Source organism: Taudactylus pleione, unplaced genomic scaffold (assembly GCF_031769625.1).
Source record: "Taudactylus pleione unplaced genomic scaffold, aTauple2 ptg000556l, whole genome shotgun sequence".
NCBI classification, from domain to species: Eukaryota; Metazoa; Chordata; class Amphibia; order Anura; family Myobatrachidae; genus Taudactylus; species Taudactylus pleione.
Window position 1 is genome coordinate 16,177,501 of NW_028284958.1, and position 27,818 is coordinate 16,205,318.

Consider the following 27,818-nt stretch of genomic DNA (forward strand, 5'->3'; position numbering starts at 1 on the left):
TATAAAATGTTATTTCAAGTTTAAATCACTATAAGGTCAGGTTTTATTATTTGCGAAGGCCCCTACCCGGCTACCGCTTGATGCCACCCGGCTGGAAAAATTTTCTGGGGAGAACAAATATTATATATATATATATATATATATATATATATATATATACACACATACATAGATACATACATACACATATACACACACAAACACATATATATATTTATTACACACACACTGTGGGTACAAGAAGTATTGAACACATCAACATTTTTCTCAGTAAATGTATTTGTAATGGGGCTATTGTAATGAAATTTTCAACAAATGTCAGCAACAACCCATGCAATCCACACATGCAAAGAAATCAAACCATAGTAGTCCATAAATTAAGTTATCTGTAATAATGTGAAATGACACAGGGAAATATTATTGAACGCATGAAAAAAGGGAGGTGCAAACTGGCATGGAAAGCCAAGACACCGGCTGAAATCTATCAGTAATTAGAAAGCAATCCTGCCCCTTGTCAGGGTAAATTAATATAACCTGATTCAGTCCCAACTGATGGCCAATAAAAAGAAAAAGGTGTCTCATATTTTATATATATATATATATATATATATATATATATATATATATATACACATATATATACATATATACACACACACATACATACATACATACATACACACACAGGTTTAGCATATAATTTACAGGGATGTAAGAATGCAGGGTGTCAGATCCAGGCCAGGTAACGTGTGCAAGTCTAAGCAGCAGGCTTAATTGCAAGCACCTGTCAGTGGCTGATAAAAGAGATTTGGACACAAAGAACAGGGTTCCTGGCGCTGGACAAGCCAGCCAGGCAATAGGCTGGGCGTTTGGGTTACGCTAGGGACCATAGGTACTCTGTACCAACTGCGCTAAGAAGATAGTAACCTGTTATGCTGTGACCTGTGGTGCTGTTTGAAGACGTTGCAAAGTGCCTGTAATACAGGATCTGTGAAACCTGAAATAGTCCTGTGCAGCTTGCCTGCGGTGGAGAATAAAAGTGAGTTGGATTCTACATTGTCTATGTGATCCTTGTCACATTTGGTGCCCAAATTGCTGAACATTATTGTGCAGTAAGAACCCGGTTACAAGAACTGGACCCACCCACAGCGTCAGTGAGACACACTGAAGGACGATACCTGCTGCACTGCGACTTGCAGAGTCTGAGTCGCACTACTCGCAGCTGGGTAGGTGAGTGTGGCAAACCAGCCATAAAACGGCAGTTGTCCACAGTATTAATATCTATTCATGTGTATTTTGCAAGTGGTGCACAATATAAACTGTTTATTCCTGTGTATGGGGCTGTGAGCCCAGGGAATATTGTGCAGCATTAAGGGAAGCCAGCTGACATAGGTTGCTGGGAATCTGGCTTGCCAAAGAGAGATAATTAAGCCTGTTTGTCCATAAGTTGGAAAAGCAAGGTAAAATGGAGGAGGTGATGAAAGTGTTTGCTGAAGTGGCTGCAGCGCAGCAACCTCAAATTCAGTTCTTGCATGCTGAATTGACAGAAATAAGAAAAGGTAGAACGGAGCGGATGTGTTACAAAAACGCACCCCCTCAGATGATATTGAAGCATTTTTGTGCACCCTTGAACGCACTGCTGAATGTTTAAAGTGGCCAGAAGGGGAATGGGCTGCTAGATTAGCTCCCTGCCTTACAAGGGAGTCGCAGAGAGCCTATATTGATGTAACCATATCTGAGACTAGCTCCTATCCATGCCTGAAGGAGGCTATACTCAGCAGGGTTGGAGTGACGGGTTCCTGTAAAGCCCAAGAGTTTCATGAATGGCTCTGAGCCTCCAAGGGTTCAAATGGAATAATTGCCCTCACTGAGTAAAGCATGGTTACAGCCAGATGGAGCAGAAAACACTGCTCCACGTATCGCAGAAATTGTTGCTTTAGAGCATACTATACGAGTGTTAGTCCGTCGTCTACAACAGTAGGCCGTCAAGGCTGACCCTCAAACATTTGAGGAGTTTTAGCTGTGGTAATTGAGCAGTACTCGACCCTTGAAATATTTAATAAAGACACACAAAGGTTGCCGCCGGTACCTAAGCCCAGAACCCGGGTCCCAGTTGTTAAACAAACCAACCCACCTCCAGTTGTGTGTTTTGAATGCGGCGAGCCAGGACATATACGCAGATTAATCAAAGCAGGGTGAGCCAATGGATTGCAGTGTGGGGAAAACCACTCGTCCTGTGGTCAGGATGGCTATTGGAAGCACTTCCCGTCAGAAACCACCCTGTTTCGTCTGATGGTGCAGGTGGAAGGCCGGGAGATCTGGGCCTTAGTTGATACTGGCAGTGAATTATCCATCATCTCTGCTACCTAATTCCTCCCGGGGCTGACCAGGTTTCACCTCCTGTAAAAGGGATATGTATTCATGGGGACATAGAAGAATGTCCACTAGTGCACCTGGCGGTGGTGATAAAAGAACGACCATTGAAAATGGTAGCCGCAGTAGTCAGACTTCCTTACCCACTGATCTTAAGACGTGACTTTCCGCTACTACATGAAGTGGCTACCTGGCATGACAGTGGCAGACCAACATCAGCAGAGGACCTCCAGGAGACCAAATGTGCAGGATGCCAAAGTTCTGTGACTAGAATACCTTTTCTGGCCAGTGAGCGGCAGAGGTAAAGTGAGACTGAGACCTCCTGGTCTCCTATTGGTGAAAGTTTGTCTTTACAGGACCAACAGAATAATGGAAATGTGCTAAATGCATTTGAAAGTGTTGTGGAGAAAAATGGTAAAGTAATTAGAACGTGTGCCATATAGAACGTGTGCCACCAGAACGTGTGCCATATTTATATTAATAAATTATTTATTATTCCGTGTGACTTATTTGAAGGGTAAGAGAGCAGACCAGCTGCTAGTGCCCCGGGAAGCATGAGCAACTGCTACTGAGGGCGGCTCACATGCATTTATGGGGTGGCCATTTAGGGGAGGAGAAAACTCTCCAGCGTATCCAATTACGGTTCTTTTGGCCAGGCATTCATGCAGCAGTAAAGAAATATTGTCAGGCGTGCCCAGTGTGCCAATAGACAGCGTCCCGATCAAAGTTTAGAGAGCCCTTGGTTCCCCTACCTATCATTTTCGTGCCTTTTTAGCGAATTGGTATGGATCTGATCGGGCCAGTGGAAAAAACTGCTCATGGGCATTCGTATATACTAGCGGTGGTTGACTATGCAACCAGGTACCCAAAGGCCATACCACTACGTAATAGGAAATCTGGTACACTTGCCCGGGAACTACTGATTATGTGGACCAGACTAGGAATACAAAAAGAGGTCTTTACAGACCAAAGTACCCCTTTTGTGTCTAAATTGATGAAAGTTTTATCCACCCTCAACAGACGAAATAAATCTAACACCTCGATTCATCCCCCCCAGAAGATGAATTAGTAGACCGCTTCAACCGAAGATAAGGGGGGCTGTGTCTCAGGAGAAGCGAGAATGGACCTAATTTTACCCTATCTAATGTTTTCAGTTTGTGAGGTGCCCCAAACCTCTACAGGGTTTAGCCCCTTCGAGCTTCTCTATGGTAGACAACCCAGAGGAATCTTAGGTTTGTTGAAAGAAGGGTGGGAACAGCAGTTGTCCCAAGAGCCTAATATCATTCAATTTGTGTCCCAACTGTATGGCCGTTTAAGGCAAATTGAACCACTTCTGAGTGAGCTTATGCTTTAGGCTCTACAGCCCCAAAAATGTAGATATGACGTTACCGCAGTCAAGAAAGGAGGTACAAGTCTACCATATTAATTTATTAAAACCCTGGAAAGAAAGTACCAGTCCAGCCCTCTTTGGTGCCTAGGAAAACCCCAGAGTGTCAGGTACCCATTGAAGATACACTGACTCCTAGCCAAAAAGTAAAGCGGACAACTTAGTAGTACGAAATCAGTATATGTGTTCTCTGCCCTCCCAGGGAAACCCCAAATCATACAACATGATATTATTACTCCACCTGGGGTAATGATAAAACAAAGACCATATCATATTCCTGAAACCAAACGATCGTCGGTAAAACGGGAAGTGGAAGAGATGCTGCGCCTAGGGGTTATAGAGGAATGAAACAGTGAGTGGAATAATTCCATTGTCTTGGTCCCTAAGCCTTTCGTGGGCTTTAAGATTTTGCAACGTTTTTCACAAATAAAAGTTTCCCAGTTTGACACTTACCCTATGCCCCTGGTTGAGGAACTAGTTGAAAATTTAGCAAAAAGTCTGTATCTCACCACTCTTGACTTAACAAAATGGTACTGACAAATCCCTTTGACTGAAGCTGCCAAGGCAAAAACAGCCTTCTCCACCCCAGAGAGGTCTATTTCAATATAAGGTGCAACCTTTCGGGTTACATGGAGCTCCTGCAACTTTCCAGAGAGCTATGAACCAGTTACTCCATCCTCTTAGGGAGTATGCCGTCACTTATCTGGATGATATTGTCATTTTTAACTCTGATTGGAAGTCGCACCTTCCAAAAGTGGAGGCGGTATTACAGTCTCTACGGGTACACGGGTTTACCGCTAACCCGGAGAAGTGTGCCAATGGAATGGTGGAGACAAAGCACCTAGGACATATTGTAGGCAGAGGGCAAGTTAAACCACAGCCCAATAGAAGTGGTCCTCACATGGCCTAAACCAAAAAGCAAGTCACAACTCAGGACATTTCTTGGTCTGGTAGGATACTATCGCAGGTTTTTACGTGACTCTGCCACTAGGGCGGCACCACTAACAATGTCTGAAGAAACAGTCCCCAGATAAAATAGTGTGGTCTAAGGGCTTGATTCAGAGCCGGTCGCTCTGACAGAGCGGTCGCTCTGAATCAGGGCCGGTCTTTTTTTTTTTTTTTTTTTAGAACGGCCTCCTGGCCGCTCGCATAGCTGTGGGTGACCACCCACAGCTATAGCGAGTGGCCAGGAAGATGGTCGCGATGGTCAAGACCATCGCGACCATCGTGCTTGCGACGAGACCCTTGTGGTAGGGTCTCGTTGCCGCAAGCCCCAGAGAGATTTCGGCTCTAACAGAGCCGAAATCTCTCCCACTGACATCACAGTGGGGCCGCCCCCAAACGGAGGCGTTCCCATGGGAACGCCTCCGTTTGGGCAATCACTCCCCCATCCCGCCCACCAAAGGGGGCGTGCTGTCACTCAACATCGACAGCACGCCCCCTTTGTTGCGAGACCCGGAGCTACGGAGTCTCGCGCATGTGCACAACGGAGCCGGCTCCGTCGCGCACATGCGCACTGGCCCACCAGGTCTGAATCAGGCCCTAAGTCGGCAGACACTGCTTAGCAGGATTTAAGGCAAGCGTTGTGTCCAGAGTCTGTCTCGCAAACACCCGATTTTGGGAAGCAGTTTGTGTTGCAAACGGATGCCTCGGGAACGGGATTATGGGTAGTCCTTTCCCAGGAGGTAGATGGGGAGGAGAAACCCATCCTCTACTTTAGCCGAAAATACCTGCCCAGAGAGCGCAAATACTCAACTGTGGAACAGGAGTGCTTGGAGATTAAGTGGACAGTAGAGTCGCTAAGATATTATTTGATTTATTGGGACGAGAATTCAAATTAATCACAGACCATGTGCCCTTACAGTGGATGCACACAAACAAGGAAGTAAATGCTCGTGTGACCCGCTTATTTTTGGCCTTACAGCCATTCAAATTTGAGGTGCAGCATTATCTGGGGAAACAGCATTTCAATGCAGATGCCCTTTCCAGAAAGTTTGTGGGTCCCGATCCTCCAAACAACTCTGTGGTGACGCTATGGGAGTAGGAGGAAAGGAGGAAGGGGGTGAAGAAGGATAACTCTGGAAGCTGTGGAGGAGTGTATTCTCGGATAGATAGCCTGTGGGCGAGGCAGAGAGCTCGCCTGGAAAATTCTTAGCTTCACCAGGGTAGTTGAAGCTAATGGGGGAGGAGTGTGGCAGGGTTAGCACAGATTTGAATGGAATGTAAGAATGCAGGGTGTCAGATCCAGACCAGGTATTAAGTGTGCAAGTTGAGCAGCAGGCTTGATTGCAAGCACCTGTCAGTGGCTGGTAAAAGAACTTCAGATACAAAGAACAGTGTTCCTGACACAGGCAATAGGCTGGGGGTTTGGGCTACGCTAGGGACCATAGGTACTCTGTACCAACTGTGCTAAGAAGATTGTAACTTGTTATTCTATGACCTGTGCTGCTTTTTGAAGACGTTGTAAAGTGCCTGTAAATACAGGATCTGTGAAACCTGCATTGTCCTGTGCAACCTGCCTGTAATGGAGAACAAAAGTAAGTTGGATTCTACTCAGTCTATGTGATCCTTGTCACTAGGCCCAGACAATGTACTCTCTAATGGTCTGCCAAGCCTTTGTAGTGGCGGGCCACACTCCTTAAACATGGGTCCCTACCACTTCATTCCCCTGGTGGGCTCTTCATGCCCCAGTCTGACATTGCCTACAAAATGAACCTATGCAGCTTATTCATTAGGCAGTTAGCACATTGCTAAACAATACGTTTGGGCTGCCTGTAAAACAGACTTCTGTTAATGCTACCATAGATTTTATTGTTTATTTTAAACACATGGCACAGGAATGTAGAATGCTGGTGACGGCAGGGACACAAACATATTCTTGGAATACTGAAACTGTTCTCTTGCCCATTTGAATCTGGCTAAGCAGTCCTGACTATAACTAATGTGGGTCTTTAAACTTCTCACAATGGTACCTGGCACAAGGTTGATTTATTGTCTGGTAAGAGGTGACCATGGAATGTGGAGAATGAGTTGAGAGATTAGCCTTAAATAATCACCCACTTCTTAATGGGTAAAGTCTGGAAGTAAAGCGTATACTCATGATAAATTAGAACAATGTAAAAATGCTTAAGGTTATATCCAATATCTTGCTATGTGAGATTTATTATTTTATTACCAATTATTTATATAGCACACACATATTCTGCAACACTTTACAGACAATATTTGGCCATTCACATCAGTCCCTGCCCCACTGGAGCTTACAATCTATATCCCTACCACATGTACACATACACTAGGGACAATGTTTGGTCAGTGGCCTATTAACCTACCAGTATATTTTTGGAGTCAGGGAGGAAACCGGAACACCTGGAAGAAATCCACGTGAGGACAGAGAAAATATACAAACTTTCACAGATCCACAGATGGGCCTCTGGTGGGAATCGAACCCAAGACCTCAGTGCAGTAATGCTAACCATTACACCATCCTTGAGATGCTATCATCCTCCACACACAAGTTTTGGTCATGCACTAGTAGTGCACTTGGAAGTTTACAGGAGATCGCAATTACTTATCCTTAAGTAGAACATCTGACAATTGTGGGGAAGGAGATGTAGCTAACACTTAAAATATTTCAGGAATGCGACATAGCAGCTGCCATTATAACTGGACATTGTCCCACATGTAAAAGAGCGTCCGTCATCCACATGCACAGTAATCAGCCAATCAATTCACTATGAACTAGTGACATCCGATCAGGATAATAAGTCTTCTATCAGTCCACAAAATAGTTGTGTGTAGGAGTCTGGTCCACTAAAGTGACTGCAAAAGTCCTTGTAATCACAAATCATTATGGAAAGGATGGTGAAAACAGGTTATGGGGAATGATGGCCCTGTGGATCTATATGTAAGTACAACTGAGAATGACAGAAGCTCAGTTCTCCCTGCTCATATTACCACTTTGATTTCATTTCCTTGCTGAATCTAAAGCAGAAGCCTTTGCTCCTTCTCCCTTGTCAAAAGCTTCTCTACCCCTCTTCCTGTTTACTTCCACCTGCACCATTTAAATGTCTTTAAATAGCTGTGCTCCAGATGTAACATGCAGTTGACCCTTCGTGCCTGCTTGCAATCAACAATCAAGAAAGATGCTCTAAACAGGGTAGAAACATCCTGGAAAGGGGTGGGGGCTTAATCTGGACAAATTTCTTGCTGGTGCAGTACACCATTATTTATTTTCATATAGCGCAGCATATTGCATTGTGCTTTACAATTGGAAACATTAATAGAACAAAGCTGGGTAATAACAGACAGATATATATGTAGGAAGGCCCTGCTCGCAAGCTTACAATCTATAGGGAAATAGGCAATGATACACAAGGATAGGTGCTATATATTGCATTTTGGTCTAGCCAGAATGCAGAGTTTCTTGGTGGGCTGTATGACCCAGTCACACAGGAATGTCGGCCAAATGTCAGGAGGATGTGAAAGAATGTGTGAAGTTATGTGTGGACTGTGAAAGGGGATGTAATTCTATATGGAAGCTATGAAAGGTTATGTGGTCAGTTCTGGAATCTGATAAGCTTGCCTGAACAGGTGAGTTTTCAGGGAACGCTCGAAGGATCGGAGACTAGAGGAAAGTCTTATTGTGCGTGGTAAGGAATGCAATAGAGTGGGTGCAGTCCGAAAAAAGTTCTGTAACCGTGAATGGGAGCAAGTAATGCGTGAGGATGAGAGACACAGATCTTGTGCTGAGCGGAGAGGTCAGGTTAGGAGATATTTTGAGATGAGTTAAGAGATGTATGTTGGTGTGGTTTGGTTAATAGCCTTATGTGTAAGTAAAAATATTTTGTACTGAATACGGTACAAAACCGGCAACCAATGGAGTGGAGCAGCAGATGATGAACGTTTGGCGAGGAAGATCAGCCTTGCAGCTGCATTCATAATGGATTGTAATGGCGAGAGCCTGTTTTTTGGGAAGACCAGTAAGGAGACTATTGCAATAGTTAATGCGGGAAATAATGAGTGCATGGATTAGTGTTTTTGCAGTGTCTTGTGTGAGATATGGTCGAATTCTGGATATGTTTTTTAGATGTATGTAACATGATTTTGAGACAGATTGAATGTGGGGAACAAAGGACAGTTCAGAGTCAAGGATGAAACCTAAGCAGCGAGCTTGTGGGGCAGAGTGGATTGTTGAGTTATCAACAGTGATAGAGAGATCAGGTTGGCAACTGTTATTTGCCGCTGGAAATGTAATTAATTCTGTTTTAGAAATATTAAGTTTGAAGTGGTGAGATGACATCCAAGATGAAATGGCAGAAAGACATTCAGTGACACTGACCAATACAGATGGTGATAAATCTGGGGAGGATAGGTAGATTTGAGTATCATCTACATACAGATGGTACTGAAATCCAAAAGAGCGATTAGTTTGCCAAGAGGTGGTATAGATTGAGAATAGCAGAGGACCTAAGACAGAGCCTTGCGATACTCCAACTGATAGAGGTAGCGAGGAGGAGGCAGAATCAGAAAAACGAACAGTGAAAGACCGATTAGATAGGTAGAATGAGAACCAAAAAAGAGCCGTGTTCTCAAGACCTAGGGATTGTAGTGTTTGTAAGAGAAGATAGTGGTCAACAGTGAAAAAAGCAGCTAGAAGAATTAGAAGTGAGTAATGGCCAGATAATTCATTACTAATTCAGCCGGACTGAAGTGGGTCCAATAAGTTGTGTGAGTTAAGAAAGTGTGTGAGGCGGGTGTAGACAAGTCTCCCAAGTAGCTTGGAGGGGCATGGGAGCTGGGACGGTAATTTGAGAGAGTGTTAGGGTCAGAATTTAGTTTTTTCAGAATGGGAGTAATCACTGCATGCTTGAACAGTGATGTAAAGATGCCTGTAGAGAGAGATTACAGATTTTAGTTAGGTGTGGGATGAGCACAGGAGACAGAGCTTTTACGGATTTGTGAGGATATAGGATCAAGAGGAGAGGTAATAGAGTAGGAGGATGAGAAGAGTGTAGATACTTCATCTTCGTTTGTGGGGTCAAATGAAGAGAATGTGCCAGAGGGTTCAGGTAGGGAATTGAGCAGGTCACTAGCTGAGAAAGAGCGTATCATTTCATTTCGGATCTTAGCAATATTGTCCTTGAAATAGGAAGCAAGAGCTTGTGCACAGATAGTAGCAGGTGGGTTGGGTGAGGGAGGGGTAAGAAGCAGTTTAAATGTATTAAAAAAGTCGCTTTCGGTTAGAGGCTTGAGCAGAGATTACAGATTGGAAATATGTCTGTTTGGCAACGTCCAGAGCATTACAATAAGAGTTGTAGATAGTCTTATATGTCAGGAAGTCACTTGGAGTACGAGACTTACACTACTGACGCTCTGCTTTACATGAGAGTTTTTGTAGATGTCTTGTTAATTTAGAATGCCACCATGCATGACTGTCAAAACCTTCTAATATATAAAGAGACACAGTGCACCAACATACTGTGTTACCAAGTCTGAAACACCACCTGCTTTTATTATCCAGTGGGAAACATTATCAGATAAACCACAAAATAGCCTGTTCTCCAAAAATGCACAGGGAGAAGTTACTGCTCACCAAAATATGGTGGCTACAGATTGGAAAATGTACAGTTCTCAGGAAAAATTAGTCTACTTTAACAAATCTTACCAGGATTATGGTTGTTCACATTGCATTGGAACAGAGAACAAAATATGAAGCTGAACACCACTATTTTTTTTTTTTTTAAATATTTCAGATTAACTTGCAATTCAATTCTAAAAAATAATACACAGAATTCAGTGCCAGTATTATGTGGTGATAGAGCTGCAAGTTATTGATGGAGGGGCAGAATTTATAAATGCTTTTCCACAGCTACCATGAATTGCAAGATTCATTTTTGTGGTACAACCTAAAACATGAAATCATTGATTTGTTGATTTACTAATAACTGCTAATTCACCCTGTTAACTGTCATTTCTTCTGCTGCTTATCACGGTAATAAGAAATTATTTTTTTCATCAAAGTTCTATTGCTAGGACTTTCTTACCGTCAGGTTGAAACCTACTTGCCTACCACACGAGTTGCCATGCGATCACGCTTGTGCAAGTACTGGATGCCAGAGAGGTATCCAACAATCCCTCTCCCCAAAAACAAATGCAAAAGCATAGCTTACAGGCTACAACTGCTATCACCACATAAAGATGATGTTCGTTATCTGGGCCAAGCTACGTATTTGGGAAGTACGTAAATTGGGCATGTTTGCAATCCCCATACAAAGCTATGGGGACTACTTTTGTGGTCGAACATAGGAGAGATCAATGCAGATCCATTATCCTCTGTGGTGCCCTCATAATTAATAGCCTAGATACATAAATAATGCTGTAATTGACTGCAAAAGTACTCTAATAAATGGGCCCCTAAGTAAATTAAGCATGTTGTAAGAATTACCTTCGCTTCTAAAAAGGTGTCACCAATTCTTGCAAAGCTTAACATCCTCTACAGTATTCTGTCTTTGTTTCATTCTCTCTTTTCCCAGAACCCTTCCACCAATCCTAATCCTTTAGACAAGCAACACATACAGTTCATAAACAGTCATATTTATTTCCCGTATGAGCCACAAATAATTAGAAGATCTTTGGAAGTTATTGTACTGTGCAGTGTGTAGCCAATAAAGCTGTGATACACACACATTTAGCGTTTGCATATGTCACATCTCTGCTCTGTGAGGAAGAGACTAAAAATGGGGAAAGGGTCTGAATCCAGCAGGGAGAGTTCAATGTCCAAAACAGAAAACCTATGGTTACTATTTTACAATATAAAAAAAAAAGAGCTAAAAACATTCTATATGTACTTTAATCCCTCTGCCATGTATTTGTAAGTTACCTCATGTCATTACATTTTTGTGGTAACTTGCCTCATGGAAATGCTTTAGTTACATTTTGAATACCATCTAGGAGACATTTTTCACTAGTACCTCCCACAAAATACCAAATAATTGTATTTTTTAGGTTTTGCCTAGCATTCATAGAAGAGTGGTGGTTGCATGAACTTCCTTTTATGTAGAGGTGTGAGTTTCCCATCACTGTACTCCTGCGTTGGTTTTCCTCATATGGTACTTCCACTATCTACGAACACTGTACTTCTTTTTGTCCCCACATCCTGATACAGCTCCGGACACATGCAACCCTGTTCTCACTCACACACACAGACACAAGGACACCGGAAAGTGCCTCCCACAAGATCAGCTCATTCCTCTCCTGAAATACTTTGATGTAAATGTGATCACTTCGATGAGATACGTCAGTGGTTCTCAGGAACCCACACAGGCCACGTTTTCCAGGTCACCCAGCAGGTGCACAGGTGTATACATTACTCAACGACACATTTTAAAAGACCAACAGGTGGCGCTAATAATTTCACTTCTTTGAGGAGACTTAGAAAACATGCACTGTTTGGGGTCCTGAGGACAGAGTTTGAGAACCTGTGAGGTAATTTATTATAATAGGAGGCAGTGATCATGGTTAAAACACAAAAATCAGCTGATCGTACCGCACTACAACATATTTTGGAGCTACAGTATTTAAACAGACGTTTATTTTTAAATATTTTTTTTCACTGACCTCTGTGTCTGGTCTCAAAGATCTTAGGTAACTTTTGAGGTCTCCTCGAGTCATTAACTCCATGATAACAAGGGTTGGCTGACCCTGAGAAACAACACCTAACAAACGCACCTAGAGGAGGAAAAGACATAGGGGTGAGAGGACGCATTATGGGATCATTATCACATCGAATTAGAAACATGTCAAACTATACTTAGAAGGTGACCCTATTCACTTACCACATGGTGACAGTTGAATTCCTTCATCACCGAAGCCTCATTTAGGAACTCTATCCTCTCCCGCATGCTGGCTGCCTCATTCACTGTTTTTATTGCCACTCTGGTCTCCGACTCATCTTTTACTACCCCTTTGGCAATTCCTTCATACACCATACCAAATGATCCCTGCCCCAGCTCACGGTTCATTGTTATCTTATCGCGAGGAACCTCCCACTCATCTGGAACATACACTGCAATAGGAGAGACGGGCAATGTTATATATCACATAGTACCTGACACATCAATGGGTAATTCCTTGGAAAACACTTTGTTAATGGCATAGCATCCTAAATAGATTTTCTTTGTTACGCTTTAGGGTATACTTAATAATAAAAAAAAGTGCAAATAGATTATGCATTGTTACTGACAGAAGCCAGGTAATAGTAGAAATTAAATTACTAAAATCCAACTGGTTGCCAGGGGTTAAGGTACAATTAATCTTTGCACCATGCTATTAAATAAGCATTTTGTGCGTTTATTAAAATGGTGCTGTAGCCCACAGTAATCAATCATAATTTAACTTTCATTATATAAAATACACTTCAAAGAGTCACTATGGGGCATATCCAATTGCGGTCGTAAAAATGAAAACCTCACGGCGCTGGGTTTTACGATTCATTAAGGTGACTGAAAATGGGATGCAGTGATCTCTATAGTCTTTTTTTTCTCGCACCTCCAGACCAAGTCTGATTTTTCCTAAAATCGTTAATTTTAGGGAAAATCTGCGGGACTTTCTCTGGGACCCCGGCGGCACCCCCCCTTGAGGACTAATTAAGCAATTGACTTAATTAGTCCATAATTACTCACCCTCTGAAGCGGTGTCTTCTGCATCCAGTGTCGGTAGCCGTCTCTTCTGCAGCAGTGTGAGTAGGAGTGTGTATGAGTGAGTGTGTGAGCACGACCCCCAGCGTGTGTGAGACCCCAGTGTCCCCCCTTCCCCCCCCCCCGTGAGTGTATAACCCCCCCCATAACGGGTGCTGGGAGAGCTACATCTCCCAGTAGCCCTTGAACCCCTCTGTACCCACAGAGCCTCCCAGCAGCACCCTCCCCAGAGACAGTATGGAGGGGAGGCCACCGGGAGCCGCGGAGGTCACCGGAGACCCCCGGGCAGGTAAGTTAATTTTTTTTTATTCTCATTTTTACGCAGCATGGGGTTTACAGCTCTGTAACCCCTGGGGCCACTTTTTTTTTTTTTAATTGGATACCGTGGGTATCGGGACCTCGCATACCCGCCGTAATCCAAAACTGAGCACGAGGGGCGCAACATTTTTTTCACTTTGTTAAACGTTGCGCCCAAATGAATATGACCCTATATAATTGGTTATTGTAGGTTATAGCATACATTAACATTTTTTTGGTATAGCTGGTATATCTCAGCCATGTCCAACAAATAGCAAGAGGTAAAACTACAGTTGAGGATTGCCATGGATATTGGATTGGTCACATAAAAACAATGGGAGACAGCCATTTTGTGAAGGGGAATAGAGAACACTGCAGCTACATTCCTCAGTAATACCACCAGTACAGACTGAACGTTGTTAGGCGAGGGGGTCCACTTTTAGAGACAACCATTTATATCAGCAAAGCTCCTGATGTCTCATTAAAGCACACTTGAATTAGAACTACTGTTTTCACAATACAAGATGATAGGCAGAACAAACAATAGCAATTATAAACTTGCCTTATGAGTAGAGGTGGGATGACAGAAAAGTGCCAATTCTGACCCTTACAAACCCAGAAGATTTAAGGGGATGTGACACAGAGGGAGGAGAGTAAATTCTTCAACAGATTAGAGCTCCCTGAGGCTCATAGATGCCAAAAGCCAGGTGGAAAGTAATTATGGGATAAGCAGAGGAAAAAAATAACAAGTATTCAGAATGCAGTGGGTGGGTGATTAATATGAAGAGATGTTTTGCTCAGACAGCTCCTTGGTCCTGGGGAATCTGGTATTACCGTTGCTATATACACATCTCTATTAAACCTCTAAGTGCCCATTGGTTGTGAATTCTGAGAAGACCCATTTATCTGAGAATGAGCTGTAAACATAGGGACTGTGGTAGCCTGGATGGAGTAGCGATTAGCATTATTGCCTCATTGCCGTATGGCCATCAGTTAAATTGCTGACCAACACACTACCTGCATGGAGTTTGTATGTTCTCCCTGTCTTTAGTGAGTCTCTTCCAGGCACTCAGTTTTGATTTAAATTACGTTTCCAGGCATAGGCAATAGATTTTCATAGGTCTGTAACAATGCTGTCCTGCTATAATTGGTTTACCTACAACATGTTCACGCCACATGATGAGTGGTTTAGATCAATTTTCTCACACACGTGTTCAGTAACATGTTAACGTAAATCTGTTGCAATGTTCCAGTCTGTTCTGCTTACATTTCCTCATGGAGCTTTACATTCAGTGTATGCACAGAGCTCTTGTGTTGATCCAACACAACACACTGGCACTGAAATTAGCTTCTTTCCCCAAGGTGACAACGTAATCTTAAATGAGGAAACAAGTTGCGCATCTCAGATCAATGGGAAATGGGTGCAGAAAAAACATGTGCAAATAAGTTTCCTGCATCTCAGCCTGACATTTCTGCCTTCTAGCAGGTCTTTGGTCTCCGTTTTATCTATTACTTGCTGAACCAATCTGGGTCTATTACAGACCTTTGTCTGTTCACAAAGGCCATTGTTAAATAGCCAGAGTTAGTTTCTTTTACTATAAAAAACAAAACACGGAAGCTATGATGACATCTGGTTTATGATGTAAGACTGTAAGCTCTCACGAGCAGGGCCCTCTTCCCTCATGTGCTTTTCCTGCCCTCACTTATAAAACATTACATCCTCCCCAAAGCCAACAGCAACATCAAACTTAGGGTTTGGCCGTACTGCTGCTTATTTAGGTACTATGACTGCTGCAGCAATGTTTATAAGCTGTCCATGTTCTGCAATGTTTTGTACTGTAAGTCACTTTTGTCTTGTTTTGTTCATACTGTTTTTGTCTATGTACTTTATAAGGCGCTGCAGACCCCTGGTGGCGCCATATAAAGGAAAATAATAAAATAATAATATGGACCTGAACTCCAGAACGGTCAATCAGTGCACAGAGAGCTGCAAAAGCAGTAGGTGAGGTGTTCCTGACAGTATGAAGAATTGATACAAGAAATAATGGAAGGCAAAAAGGATATTGATGGCAATTTAACAGCATGCCACCAGCATTACAAATTCTCAAATTAGAGATGGCAGGTTATCTCTAGTATGTAAATAATTACTTATTTAAAGGACTTCTTTCCAGCCACAAACACTAAGCATTTACCACTGCCTGTTCAATATTTCAATGCAATTGGGCTTAATATTGTGCAGGAGCTTAAATCTACAAAATAGGATTTACGTGCTTCTATTACAGCAATAGAGTGTTTAATCTGTCAACAAACTCTTTAAACTTTTATAAGCTAAATTAAACCACACTTGTTTGCTTTATAACTTCTACTTCAGCCAGGCTTCTGCAAATATATTAAACTGATGCCTAATTTAAGAGGTTGTGATTGGATGACCTCGCACCTGTAACTGCCTTCTTCTGTGTATGTGTGGACACGCTGCTGAACACATCCTCGGTAGCTGACAAAGGATTCCAAACCAGAACAGCCGTAGAATGGAGCAGCATTTGTGCTACTCTGGTAGTCACAGGATACCAGAAGATGCAGGTGTCTTAAGGCAAGATGTTTGATGTCTTTAAAAAGACAAGCTCCTTGCTACAGGTGCTTGGGACAATTACAGCATAAGGATGTCACAGAAATACAATCCTTCCTGATGTTCAGAGGATGCACATATTCAGGAGCTCACAGGCCCTCTTTTTATTCAGTTCTAACACACAATTCCAAAAAGGGGTAAACACTCCCTCGGTCCCTTAAACATGAATGCACACATTTAACACGGTCCCTAATAGACAGGAGGGAGTGGTCACTCCTCTGTGCCTGAGACCATTTGGACAGCCGGCAAGTCTGGAATGGGGGAAGGTTCCATCCAAAACTTTACTTGCAGGTTTCTGCTGGGGGACCTGACCACCTTCTCTGGCAGAATGTGGGCTCCAGAGGATGGAAGACAAGATCCCCAGGCAGCAGTCTACCAGCTACAGAGTGGAAGCTCTTTAGAACTCCAGTAAAACAATTCGCTAGCTGTGCTGGTCAGCTCCCCCTGCAGCTCCTGATCTACTTTGAGTCATGAAGTTGCAGGGTAAGATATTCTGGTTTCAAGGGAGGTGCATTTTTACTTTTAAATGTATTTATTGTAATTGTAAGTGGGGTTAAATGAATTTTAAAACATGTAAAACCCATTGTGCAGTATAGTGAGTGCGTGCCATTGCTGAATTTTGGAATAAGTATGTGTGTGTGTTTTCCTGGGAGGTACACTCCTCATGTGCAATGCAACTCTGAACTTGGTCTGGGCTGTCGTGCACCTGGTCCCCCTTCTCCAGACCGGGGTACTAGAAGCTGTCTCTACCAATTCATCAGCATGCGGCCACTCATGGCCCTGCAACTGGGGACAACTGTCTAGGCTGCAGTGGCTCTGTACACACGCCCCTGGTGATGCAGTGAATAACACAACACACAAAAAATAAATTTGTTAAACATATGACGCTAGTTATCCATTTGAAAATGGTGCCTGGCGCTGATTGGTCTATTTGAAAATGGCGCATATTAGCCATGTGCAGCTGGCATTGGGACTGAGACCTGGTCACAGACATACCATTTTAAGTCTATTGTTTTGTTAATACAGGGTCTCATTTGTGAAGCACAAAACAGCCAAGGCACAATGTGAAACCTTTTAAGTAGTGCTTTGTACCTCGATTTGCACAAGTTCACCAAGATTTCTGTCACACCGCACAGAATTACTATATTTAAAAAGGACAGATAGGAGCTGATTGGTTGGAGCACTAATTAAGATTAGTAATGAGCGATAACAAGAATATCACTCGTTGATAAATCTGTGCCAAAGTGTGAATGACTAAGCTTGTGGTGTAACCTGGAAGACAAACTCCCAACAGCACTTATTGTAAGAAATACAATTATTCACAAACTAGCTGTTACATTGCACCAAGTGTGTTTCTTAATTGTCAATATACAATTTCAAGCAGTAGTTCTATTTTAAGTATTGAAGAGACAGTCCAATAGATTGTTGCATACAGAATAAGGAGGATTTTTTTTTAGGCATCATTATAGCTGAGTGGAGTGTCCCATTAATGATAATACTGCTGTTGTGCATCAACATCCATATTTTCTAGCACACTTACAAATAAGGTGTGCTTGCAGTGTTCTAGGTTAAAGTAGCAAGGTCAGGAATTAGGACTTCTTGTAGGAACTGTTCTATGGGTACAGCAATACATTTTTGAGTTAGTTATTCTCCAAGATGAAACAAGGAGGGTGGCTTGTGCCAGAACCTGCTCACCAGCAGCTGGGTAAAAACAACCCAAACAAGAAGCTCTGTCTATGGGTGTCTAGGATATCGCCAAGTACACTGCACTGAAACACATGCAGTATGGATTTGCTCGGCTCAGGTGCAACTACCAGTGATTACATTTTAATTGCACTTACTTTCTGCTGCACTGAAGTATTCAGGATTCACAGAGGCGTACAGTACCCCATTTCCTAATCGGTCACTGTTCCTGTAGTGATGAAAACAGGTGATAGTATATTCGGCAAATGTACAATATTATAAAATTCATACCTGTATCCAACATAGAGAGTGCTGTATCCCAAGGCAAAGAAAACAAACATTTGAGCCAGATTACATAAATCTGGGCATACTTGCAGGACGATATGTACAAGCCAGTGCATAAAGTCATCTGAAGGTGCGCTATGCTCCACCTCTCTTCCGGTATATGTGTGCAAACATTTCTTATGAGAAAAAGTTCCAGGCGTGCATACAGGCTAATTCCCATAATGCAAGATGAATACTGGCCAGATCACTCCTGATTTATTGTGACCTGCCACCTGCGTGCGAGGCAGTACTGTATTACTGCCTATGTCGCTCTCCTTCATCTACCAATAAAGGACATATTATGGTACTGTGAGAATGTGTGGAACCATTGTCATTTTACATGAAAAATAAAGTTCTTCATAAGTCATTTATTTATGAATTGGTGCATTCTGATTTTACTTTGACAATACTTCCTTTTTATATCTTTGATGTTAGAAGGGGGCCGTGCATGTAGCGGACGAGACAAGATGTGCACAAATGCATTACCGCACATGATATAAACACAGGCCCAGGCATATCCTCCATTTTATATTCTAATCCTACAAAACAAAAGCCGCTCTGAAGACGAACCATATACAAACACCACCTTTTGTCATAAAGCAGTACCCTAATCTTCCTTTTCTGAGAAATGACTACAATCACATAACAGAGAGAGAGACAAAACCAAAACAAATACGCAGAACTTTAACATTAAAGTGACACAATCATTCGCTTTAAGTAAGCAGTGAAACATCAGGGATTAATGTATCTGTCAGTGTATATACAAGCACATACAGGTCCGTGCTCTATTACATGACATCATCCCTGTGTGCACTCAGATCTAAGGCACATCTTCTACATATGACAACTTTATACACAGTGCAACAGTATTACACAGCTTTTCTTACTCTTCCCCCCCCACATGACCCTTTTGTATCACTTATTATAGCATTGGTGTCTTACCTTTTTTTGGTAACGTAGCAGGTGATGAAAAAGATTGTCACAAGCAATAAAACAGTGGTGACCGGAAGAACCACGGCGAGATGTATGAGGCTGTCATTTTCAAGAGCTGAATAAGAAAAAGAAAGTGTCACAAGAGGTACTGAAAAGGGCAGAGGAGGCAGCAGAAAGATCACAAAAATGAACATGAGCATACAATATATTAAAATATATATAGTGTTCATTCTAGCGCACCCGTCACAACCCTTGCAGGTCCTCTTTCCTGCCTGAGGTGTCGCTCTCTGCTCTGGAGCTTCTAGCACACTCAGTTCTGTATCAGCAGCTGAGTGTGCTAGAAGCTCCAGAGCAGAGTGTGACACCCCAGGCAGGAAAGAGGAACTGCACGGGTTGTGACAGGTGCAGTGTGCTAGAATGTACACTACATATATAAAATATAAAGAGACAATGATAGTACTCCTCCTTGGGTACATGTGGACCCGAAAAGTTGGACTAAAATCTTTCTACTTTTAATTATAAAGTGACAAGTACTTTCCCTGTCTCCTTTTAGATTAACGATTGACCCCGTCATACCAGAAAACACGCAATACATTGGATGAAGGCTGCTTCAGGGCAAACAATCAATTCACAGAGAGTCTAATGACATAAATGAGGCACAAAGGAGCAGATTCAGACCCGGTCGTTAAGAAGTGTTCGCTCGTAGCTGCCGATGGTTCGCATTCTGCGCATGCATCGAAATGCGCGTGCGCGAACTAGTCCGAGTGATCGGGAAGCGTACGCTCACCGAGCATAAACAACCCTGCTGAATGAGTGACAAGTGAAACCGTTTGTGGGTGGTGACAGGGGAGTGGAGGTGCAAACGCAGGCGTGCCTGAGCGTCATAACGCCGTTTCAGAGGCGTGCATAATTAAGACGAATTAAGACGGAGTGTCCTAGTACACGTCACCTGGTTGAATTTGACACTGAAGTGCTCGCAGTGCTTTCGGTAGGGTATAGTCAAACTCAAGTGCTGCGAATGCATCAGATGGTCCTCGATGTATCGATGGTTGCATACACTTCCTGGAGATGATGTGCGCAAGTGGGCGTCTTAAGACAGGCTGGTGGGCGTCTGCATACACAAAGATTGCATGCCAAGACATAGTGGGCGTGCTTATGCCTTGCCGTGCGATCACCTACATGCCATCACTTAGCCGAATTTGCATACGCTGGGAATGAGCGTACGCATCTAGCGAGCGGGTCTGAATCGAACCCAAAGTGCCTTGTGTCCAAGTGATGTCACAAATGGATTGATAAGCTGCATGCTCAGAAAATACTTTATGAATAGTTCTTTGAATGGTTCCCAAAATGTATAATTGTCCTAAAAACAAGTCTTTATCATATATTCTTATAAGTACACTACTGCTTTCTAATATTTTACCTTGGCAAGCTCCAGAAATTATATCTTGCTAATAAACTCATACATTTGATTAAAAAAAAATATTGGAAAAATGAATCACTGTGGACATCCATTTATCTCCTGTGAGTGAGTTTACCTCATTGTTCTCATGTGTCCAATCAGTTCTGTCAGCGATATGTGTAAAATGGAAGATTGGAAAGAATACTAGATCAATGCATTCACCACTCCAACTATTACAGAGACTACTCACATCTCTCTTTAACATAGAATGATACGGCGTCTGTCCATGAACCATTCCCAGAGAGGGATATGGCCCGCACCTGCACAGTGTAGTTGCCTGGGATGAGACGGGTGAGCCTGGCGCCCCCTATCTTTGCATAGTCATTTCTGGAGACACATTCCCGAGAGGGAGGCTGCAATGGATAGAGAGACATATAGACTTCCTTCAGGTCACAATAGGTTAAAAAATAACAATCTGAGAAGCGTTTAACAAAAGGTGCCATGTGTCTGCTTGGAAGGTATTACTCCACAATAAACGGTAACGTACAACACTGCCATGATTTCATGCTACATCTTGCCCACCATACATATATTTTACCTCTCCATGCTGCTTGTAGTCTATGTCATACATCAGGATGAGCCCATTGGGATTTGGGGGCTCAGGCCACTTCAGCACAACTGCACTATCATCCAATTCCTCAGTGATGACTGATCCAGGGATATCATCAGCACCAGCTGAAACACAAAGAGTGCGGCTTATAAGAAACGTAACAATCATAATTCACAGTTTATTCTACAGCCAATATATATGTAGTTTAACAACTTAAATAAAAATAAGTTATTACAATAATTTTTTATATAAGATTAAACCAAAACACTTACCATTTTCATGACAATTAGAATAAACAAGGCTTTTGTATTCTAAATATCACAAGCCATCCAACAGCATTGTTAATGCTACATAAACAAGGCATTATGGAATTATACACAACGCTACAGTAATGGTAATACAATAATGTCATAAAAGGTCACCAGCCAGCCTTTATATGTTAGAGTTATTTTTTCTTGACTCATCTTATTACAGTTCAGTTACTTAAAATAAAATAAAAATTCCCCAGGAGAAAGATGTGCAATACAATTCAATGACAAAACAATAATAATAAAAACAAATATGATAATTTGCTAATTTGTTAGAAACGTCCAGTAACTGATGAATCAGAGAGGATCCTGTCCACACAGGACCAGCGTTCAATTAGGCCGCACACAAATATGGTCAGACTGTGCCAGGTCTGACCATTTGGCAAACAGGCCTAGCTAGCAGCCAAATCTCTTCTGCATTACTGGGATACACATAGAAGTCTATATCAGAATATGTAGATAATTTATGACATCATACACCAAAATCAAGCAAATTACCAGTTTAATTTTAGGGTAATACTATGTGACAGAAGGGGGATGACTGCCTGAGACCATAGCATGAAATACATATGACGTTTTAAATCCCCATGGTCTATATGAGGGGTAGACAACTTGTGGCACTCCAGATGCTTTTGAACCACACTTCCCAGCATGCCCTGTCGCAGTTTTATGCTTACAGCTGGGATGTGTAGTTCAACAGCAGTAGATGCGCCACGGGTTGCCTATCCCTGGTCTATATAAAAAAACTGTCTAATTTACAAGTTATTCATGTTGATTATAGGATTTGCATGTACCGCTGGAGGATAATAATTATACAATTGCCATTTTTCATGTTTGCATAGAAACAATGGAGTATAGTAGTAGTCTTCTAGGCTATACTACTCTCCCAGAACTAACCTGCAGGCCTGGTTCTGCCAAACACAAAGTTGGAAGCACTGCAGCCAAGCTTCTCTGCCTCATGGTTGCAGCTGTGGATATCGACGCGGTACATAGTGAACGGCAGCAGGTTGGTGATGAGGGTGACTTCTTGCTTATGGTCTACCTTTGCATCAAAGAAAGGGTACTCCATTTCGTTTGGCTCAGAGTCAGACACATTAGAAAAGTCCTGTGTAGTGGCGTTCTTGCTGTAACCTGCTAGTGTTGCGTTGCCAACAGCATACACATCTCTGCGCCTGCGGTCAGGCCTAGCAGGAATAATAAAAAATGTAAAATGAATTAGACCCTGTAAATAAATAAAGAAGGTCAGAGGAGTGTTGAGAAATAAAAATAAATACAGAAACAAAACAACAACATCGATGATTGCAATACATGCAAGGCAGCGAAATGATGTCACTTGTGATAAGATGTTATTTGATGAAAATGAAGATACGGAGGCACAAACATCTGCGTAAGAGATTGAACTAAGTATCAAGGATCCCAAGTGAGCTTAAGAAATGAAGAGATTTGGCGTTTGTCGGTGAGAATGATCTAGGTATAAACAGGGAATAAATACATAAGCGAGGGCCACTGGGTATTTGATGGACAGCTTGAACAAGGTAAAGGGGCCTATCCATTTATAGACTTGAAGGTCTGAACGACTAGACGTTCAGACCTTCAAGTCGCCGGGTGCTGAGCGGCACTGAAAGAAGTTCACCGAACGTCTTTTCAGTGCTGCTGCTGCACGTCCGGCTTCCTATCTCCTAAAATGCCAAAGCTGACGACTGTTGTTAGGTTGACCGGCATGTTGGAGAAATGGTCGGGGTCGGCAAGGACCCAACGTGTACGCGCATCGCTGGTCCTTGCCGGCTATCCACTAGCAGACTTTCTGCACGATCTGACCAAAACCTCCTGGTTTTGGTTGCATCGAGCAGAAAGTCAGCTAATGGATAGGCCCCTTAACAGTTAGTGGATGTATATGATGGACCAACACTGGATAAATTATTAATGTGTATGATGTGCTTTGTATAGGTGGAAGAAACCAGGCAAGTTAGACACTGCCACTGCTCTGTAGAGGAGGTGGAGGAAACCTGGCAAGTCAGACACTGCCACTGCTTTGTAGAGGAGGTGGAGGAAACCAGGCAAGTCAGACACTGCCACTGTTCTGTAGAGGAGGTGGAGGAAACCAGGAAAGTCGGACACTGCCACTGCTTTGTAGAGGAGGTAGAGGAAACCAGGCAAGTCAGACACTGCCACTGCTCTGTAGAGGAGGTGGAGGAAACCTGGCAAGTCAGACACTGCCACTGCTTTGTAGAGGAGGTGGAGGAAACCAGGCAAGTCGGACACTGCCACTGCTTTGTAGAGGAGGTAGAGGAAACCAGGCAAGTCAGACACTGCCACTGCTCTGTAGAGGAGGTGGAGGAAACCTGGCAAGTCAGACACTGCCACTGCTTTGTAGAGGAGGTGGAGGAAACCAGGCAAGTCGGACACTGCCACTGCTTTGTAGAGGAGGTGGAGGAAACCAGGCAAGTCGGACACTGCCACTGCTTTGTAGAGGAGGTGGAGGAAACCAGGCAAGTCGGACACTGCCACTGTTCTGTAGAGGAGGTAGAGGAAACCAGGAAAGTCGGACACTGCCACTGCTTTGTAGAGGAGGTGGAGGAAACCAGGCAAGTCAGACACTGCCACTGTTCTGTAGAGGAGGTAGAGGAAACCAGGAAAGTCGGACACTGCCACTGCTTTGTAGAGGAGGTGGAGGAAACCAGGCAAGTCGGACACTGCCACTGTTCTGTAGAGGAGGTGGAGGAAACCAGGAAAGTCGGACACTGCCACTGCTTTGTAGAGGAGGTAGAGGAAACCAGGCAAGTCAGACACTGCTTTGTAGAGGAGGTGGAGGAAACCAGGCAAATCTGACATTAAGTTTACAAAGAAGGTAGTATGACTGTGTGGACACTAGTGAAAATCAACCATAATGTGTATATATTAGGTATAGGCAGACACAAAGCCTCAATCTGTGAGTTTATCTAGGGGGAGATGCATCCAGACAGCCCTATGGTTTATAGGGAGGGCATATGAGGATCACCTGCCTACCTGCATTCATTTCCTGGACAATAACAACTTTTCCTCTAAATCTTCAGGCAAGCCAGTGCAGGATAAATTCATAAGACATCCAGCACACAAATTCATCACAGGGTAGGAGATGTTTTACACACTCCTCAAATAGCAAGAGATGAACATAAATAACGGAGAAACCCGCCCAGAAAGTGGTCAGGAAATGTGATCTTGTATTAACAGAGACTGTGTTGAGTGATGAATTTAACTTTTGTCTCTCCTCTAAAAGGGTTCACTCACTAACTCCAACGCTCTGCATCCAGCTGCCACTCACATGGAGTGTTTTAAGGGTCAATCTGAATCCGTGGTGGTGTCATGTTCAAAGAATTCAATGAAGGTGAATGATGCTTGGAGTGGTGTATTCCCCATCTGGTTACTGAGGACACCAATTTATCTGAGACACAACTATCACTCTGCGACATACTAAAATGCAACAAAAATGCTTACAGGAAATAAACCTCTCCCTGCATCAAATATTTGTTCTGCAGCCTTCACCTGGGGCAGCACAGTGGCAGCGTAGTTACCACTGTTATCTGAGGTCATGGGTTTGATTCATACCAGGACCTTATCTGTGAGTAGCGTGTTATTACAGTTTGTTTATATGGACACACCCATTTTACAGCGCTGTATAGGATACAGTGCATCCGGAAAATATTCACAGCGCTTCACTTTTTCCACATTTTGTTATGTTAAAGCATTATTCCAAAATGGAATAAATTCATTTTTGTCCTCAAAATTCTACACACAATACCCCATAATGACAATGTGTAAAGTTTTTTTTTTTTTTAGATTTTTACTAATTTAATAAAAATAATCAAAAAAAACAACACTAAAGGCCCCCATACATCATCAATTGATTGCAGCAATCTTGCAATTTGCAATCGATTGTGTATAAATATCTTTCCCTTTTTCAATCGATTGCAGAATTGCCACAATCGATTGAAAAAGGGAAAGATTTTTATACACAATCGATTGCAAATTGCACGATTGCTGCAATCAATTGCAATCTGTGCCCCGTTATAGGAATACTTTGCTTTCTTTTGTTTTTCATTATGATTTTTTATTCCTGGGAGCACCTCCCAATATAAGAAATGTAGTTAACCAATTGATTTATGATTTGGGAAGGCTAATCAATACAAGAGGTTTGTGCGGATATTTTTTTTTTCTACTATTATATTCATTAACATCAGTCCCTGTCCTATTGGCGTTGCAGTTTAAATTCCCAAAAATACATGTGAGGGAACGCAGACAAACACATTGAGAACATACTAACTTCACAAAGACATAGCCTTCAGGAATCAAATTCATGAGCTAACACTAATTACTTTCCCACAGTGTCTTCCCTATCACACACTTGTGGCAATCACACACTTTTGGAACCATATGGGCATCATTGTTACATAATAGTATTAAACAAAGAGAGACAAGAAGAGGTTTGTAAACACAATCACCTTTGATATAAGGTTTTATATAGAGCAGAAACGTGTCAGTGAAACCAACGTTTTTACAACATTGCACTCATACACTCGCTAGTGGGACAGCATCATTGGAGCATTGCAATTCTATATGGTGTCCCAAAAGAGGATTGAGGTATCGATACTGGCCAACTACATCCAGTCCACCAGCATGACTTTACCTGAATAGAGAAGACTTAGGGCCTGATTCAGACCCGCTCGCAAGTGGGTCGATGTTGTGCACTGCGCATGCGCACGATGGCGGGAGCTCCGTCGTGCGCATGCGCCAGACGCTACGAGCGAAGGACTTTCCTTCGCTCGCTGTGTCTGATCAAAGGGGGCGTGCTGTCGATGTTGAGACAGCACGTCCCCTTTGGTGGGCGTGCCGGGGGCGTGCCTCCCCGACGGGGGCGTTCCCAAGGGAACGCCTACCGTCAGAAGCCGGCCCACTGACATCACTAGTGATGTCAGTGGGAGTGATTTTGGCTCTGATAGAGCCAAAATCACTCCGGGCCTTGCGGTTGAAAAACTCAACCGCAGGCTCCGGCTCGCAGTGGCGATGGTCAAGACCATCGCGGCCATCAAACTGCACGGTCGTATAGGCTGTGGGTGGTGACCCACAGCTATACGAGCGTCCAGGAGGACGCTCCATAATTATGATGGGCGGCCCTCATTCAGAGCGTGCGCTCTGCTCAGAGCGTACGGCTCTGAATGAGCGCCTTATACAGGTCCCAGATTACTGCAGCATGTACTTTTCTCAGCTATTCCACTTAATAGGAGATGCCATAAAGATGATATATATTATATGCTGTCCTAAAGTGATTTACCATTTGGAGTGAACACAACTTTTTTTATATAGTGAAGTGCTGCTGCTAACTTTGACCTAATCTAAAGACATAGTTTTAATATCAGCTAATTGATTAATTACTGCAGTTCTGCAGATCAAATATAAGGCTATGTTTATTAAATGTATGTATATTAAACTAGAGCACTGTTAATAAGTTTTACATTTTATCTTCTGTATTGTGTGAATTTTCTATGTAGATGTTACATAATATATTTTTATATGCCATTTGGAATATTTTTCTTTTTTTTTTTAAATTGAGTGTGTTTATGGGTTTTAAATATTGACACCCATAGAATATCATTGAACATAGCAAACAGGAGACATGACCAGGGTGCACTAACTACATGGAAAAATATAAAGCAAGCCATATAAGGTGGAGACAGGAGTTTAAAAGGGTAACCATAAAAAGGAAAATCAAAAAATATGACCGAATATGAAACAGTACATTTAAACGTGGAGTTCGGCTAAAGTCAGGAACTCAATAACCAACAAGACTGTCGGAGAGTACAAAAGAAAAAACCTTAAGGTAGTAAAAGACCCTGAGGAAGGAAAGTATTTCCGAAACGCTGGTTGGTGTTGATTTGGAGTACCCCAGTTTTGAATATCCACTATAATCCCTTTGGATCTTTTTTTACAATTAGTGGGATAACTCTTCTCTATAGAAAAAGCCTTTTTTACAGAGATTTTTTTGAAGGAGGAGAAGTATACCCTGATTTTCTTAGGGCGTGAAGTGGAACAAACCATATAATGTGTGGGGGCATGAAATATAGTGTTGATTTTTAAATGCTTTTTATCCATATGGAAAAAGACTTTATATTTATTGGATGTTTAAATAATTGTTTTAAATATACA

At 42.6% G+C, this 27,818-nt stretch overlaps 1 protein-coding gene across 1 annotated transcript in view; it reads right to left on the bottom strand.

Moving 5' to 3' along the window:
• IGF1R (insulin like growth factor 1 receptor) overlaps nucleotides 1-27,818 on the bottom strand; it is a 225,574-nt gene that overhangs the window by 29,812 nt on the left and 167,944 nt on the right. The window contains exons 11-17 of the mRNA XM_088452688.1: nucleotides 22,536-22,822; nucleotides 21,319-21,455; nucleotides 20,971-21,133; nucleotides 19,331-19,436; nucleotides 18,223-18,293; nucleotides 12,598-12,827; nucleotides 12,380-12,490 (exon numbers count right to left, since the gene is read on the bottom strand). Coding sequence (XP_088308814.1) covers nucleotides 12,380-12,490; nucleotides 12,598-12,827; nucleotides 18,223-18,293; nucleotides 19,331-19,436; nucleotides 20,971-21,133; nucleotides 21,319-21,455; nucleotides 22,536-22,822 — 1,105 coding nt within the window. The remainder of the gene's footprint in view (nucleotides 1-12,379; nucleotides 12,491-12,597; nucleotides 12,828-18,222; nucleotides 18,294-19,330; nucleotides 19,437-20,970; nucleotides 21,134-21,318; nucleotides 21,456-22,535; nucleotides 22,823-27,818) is intronic.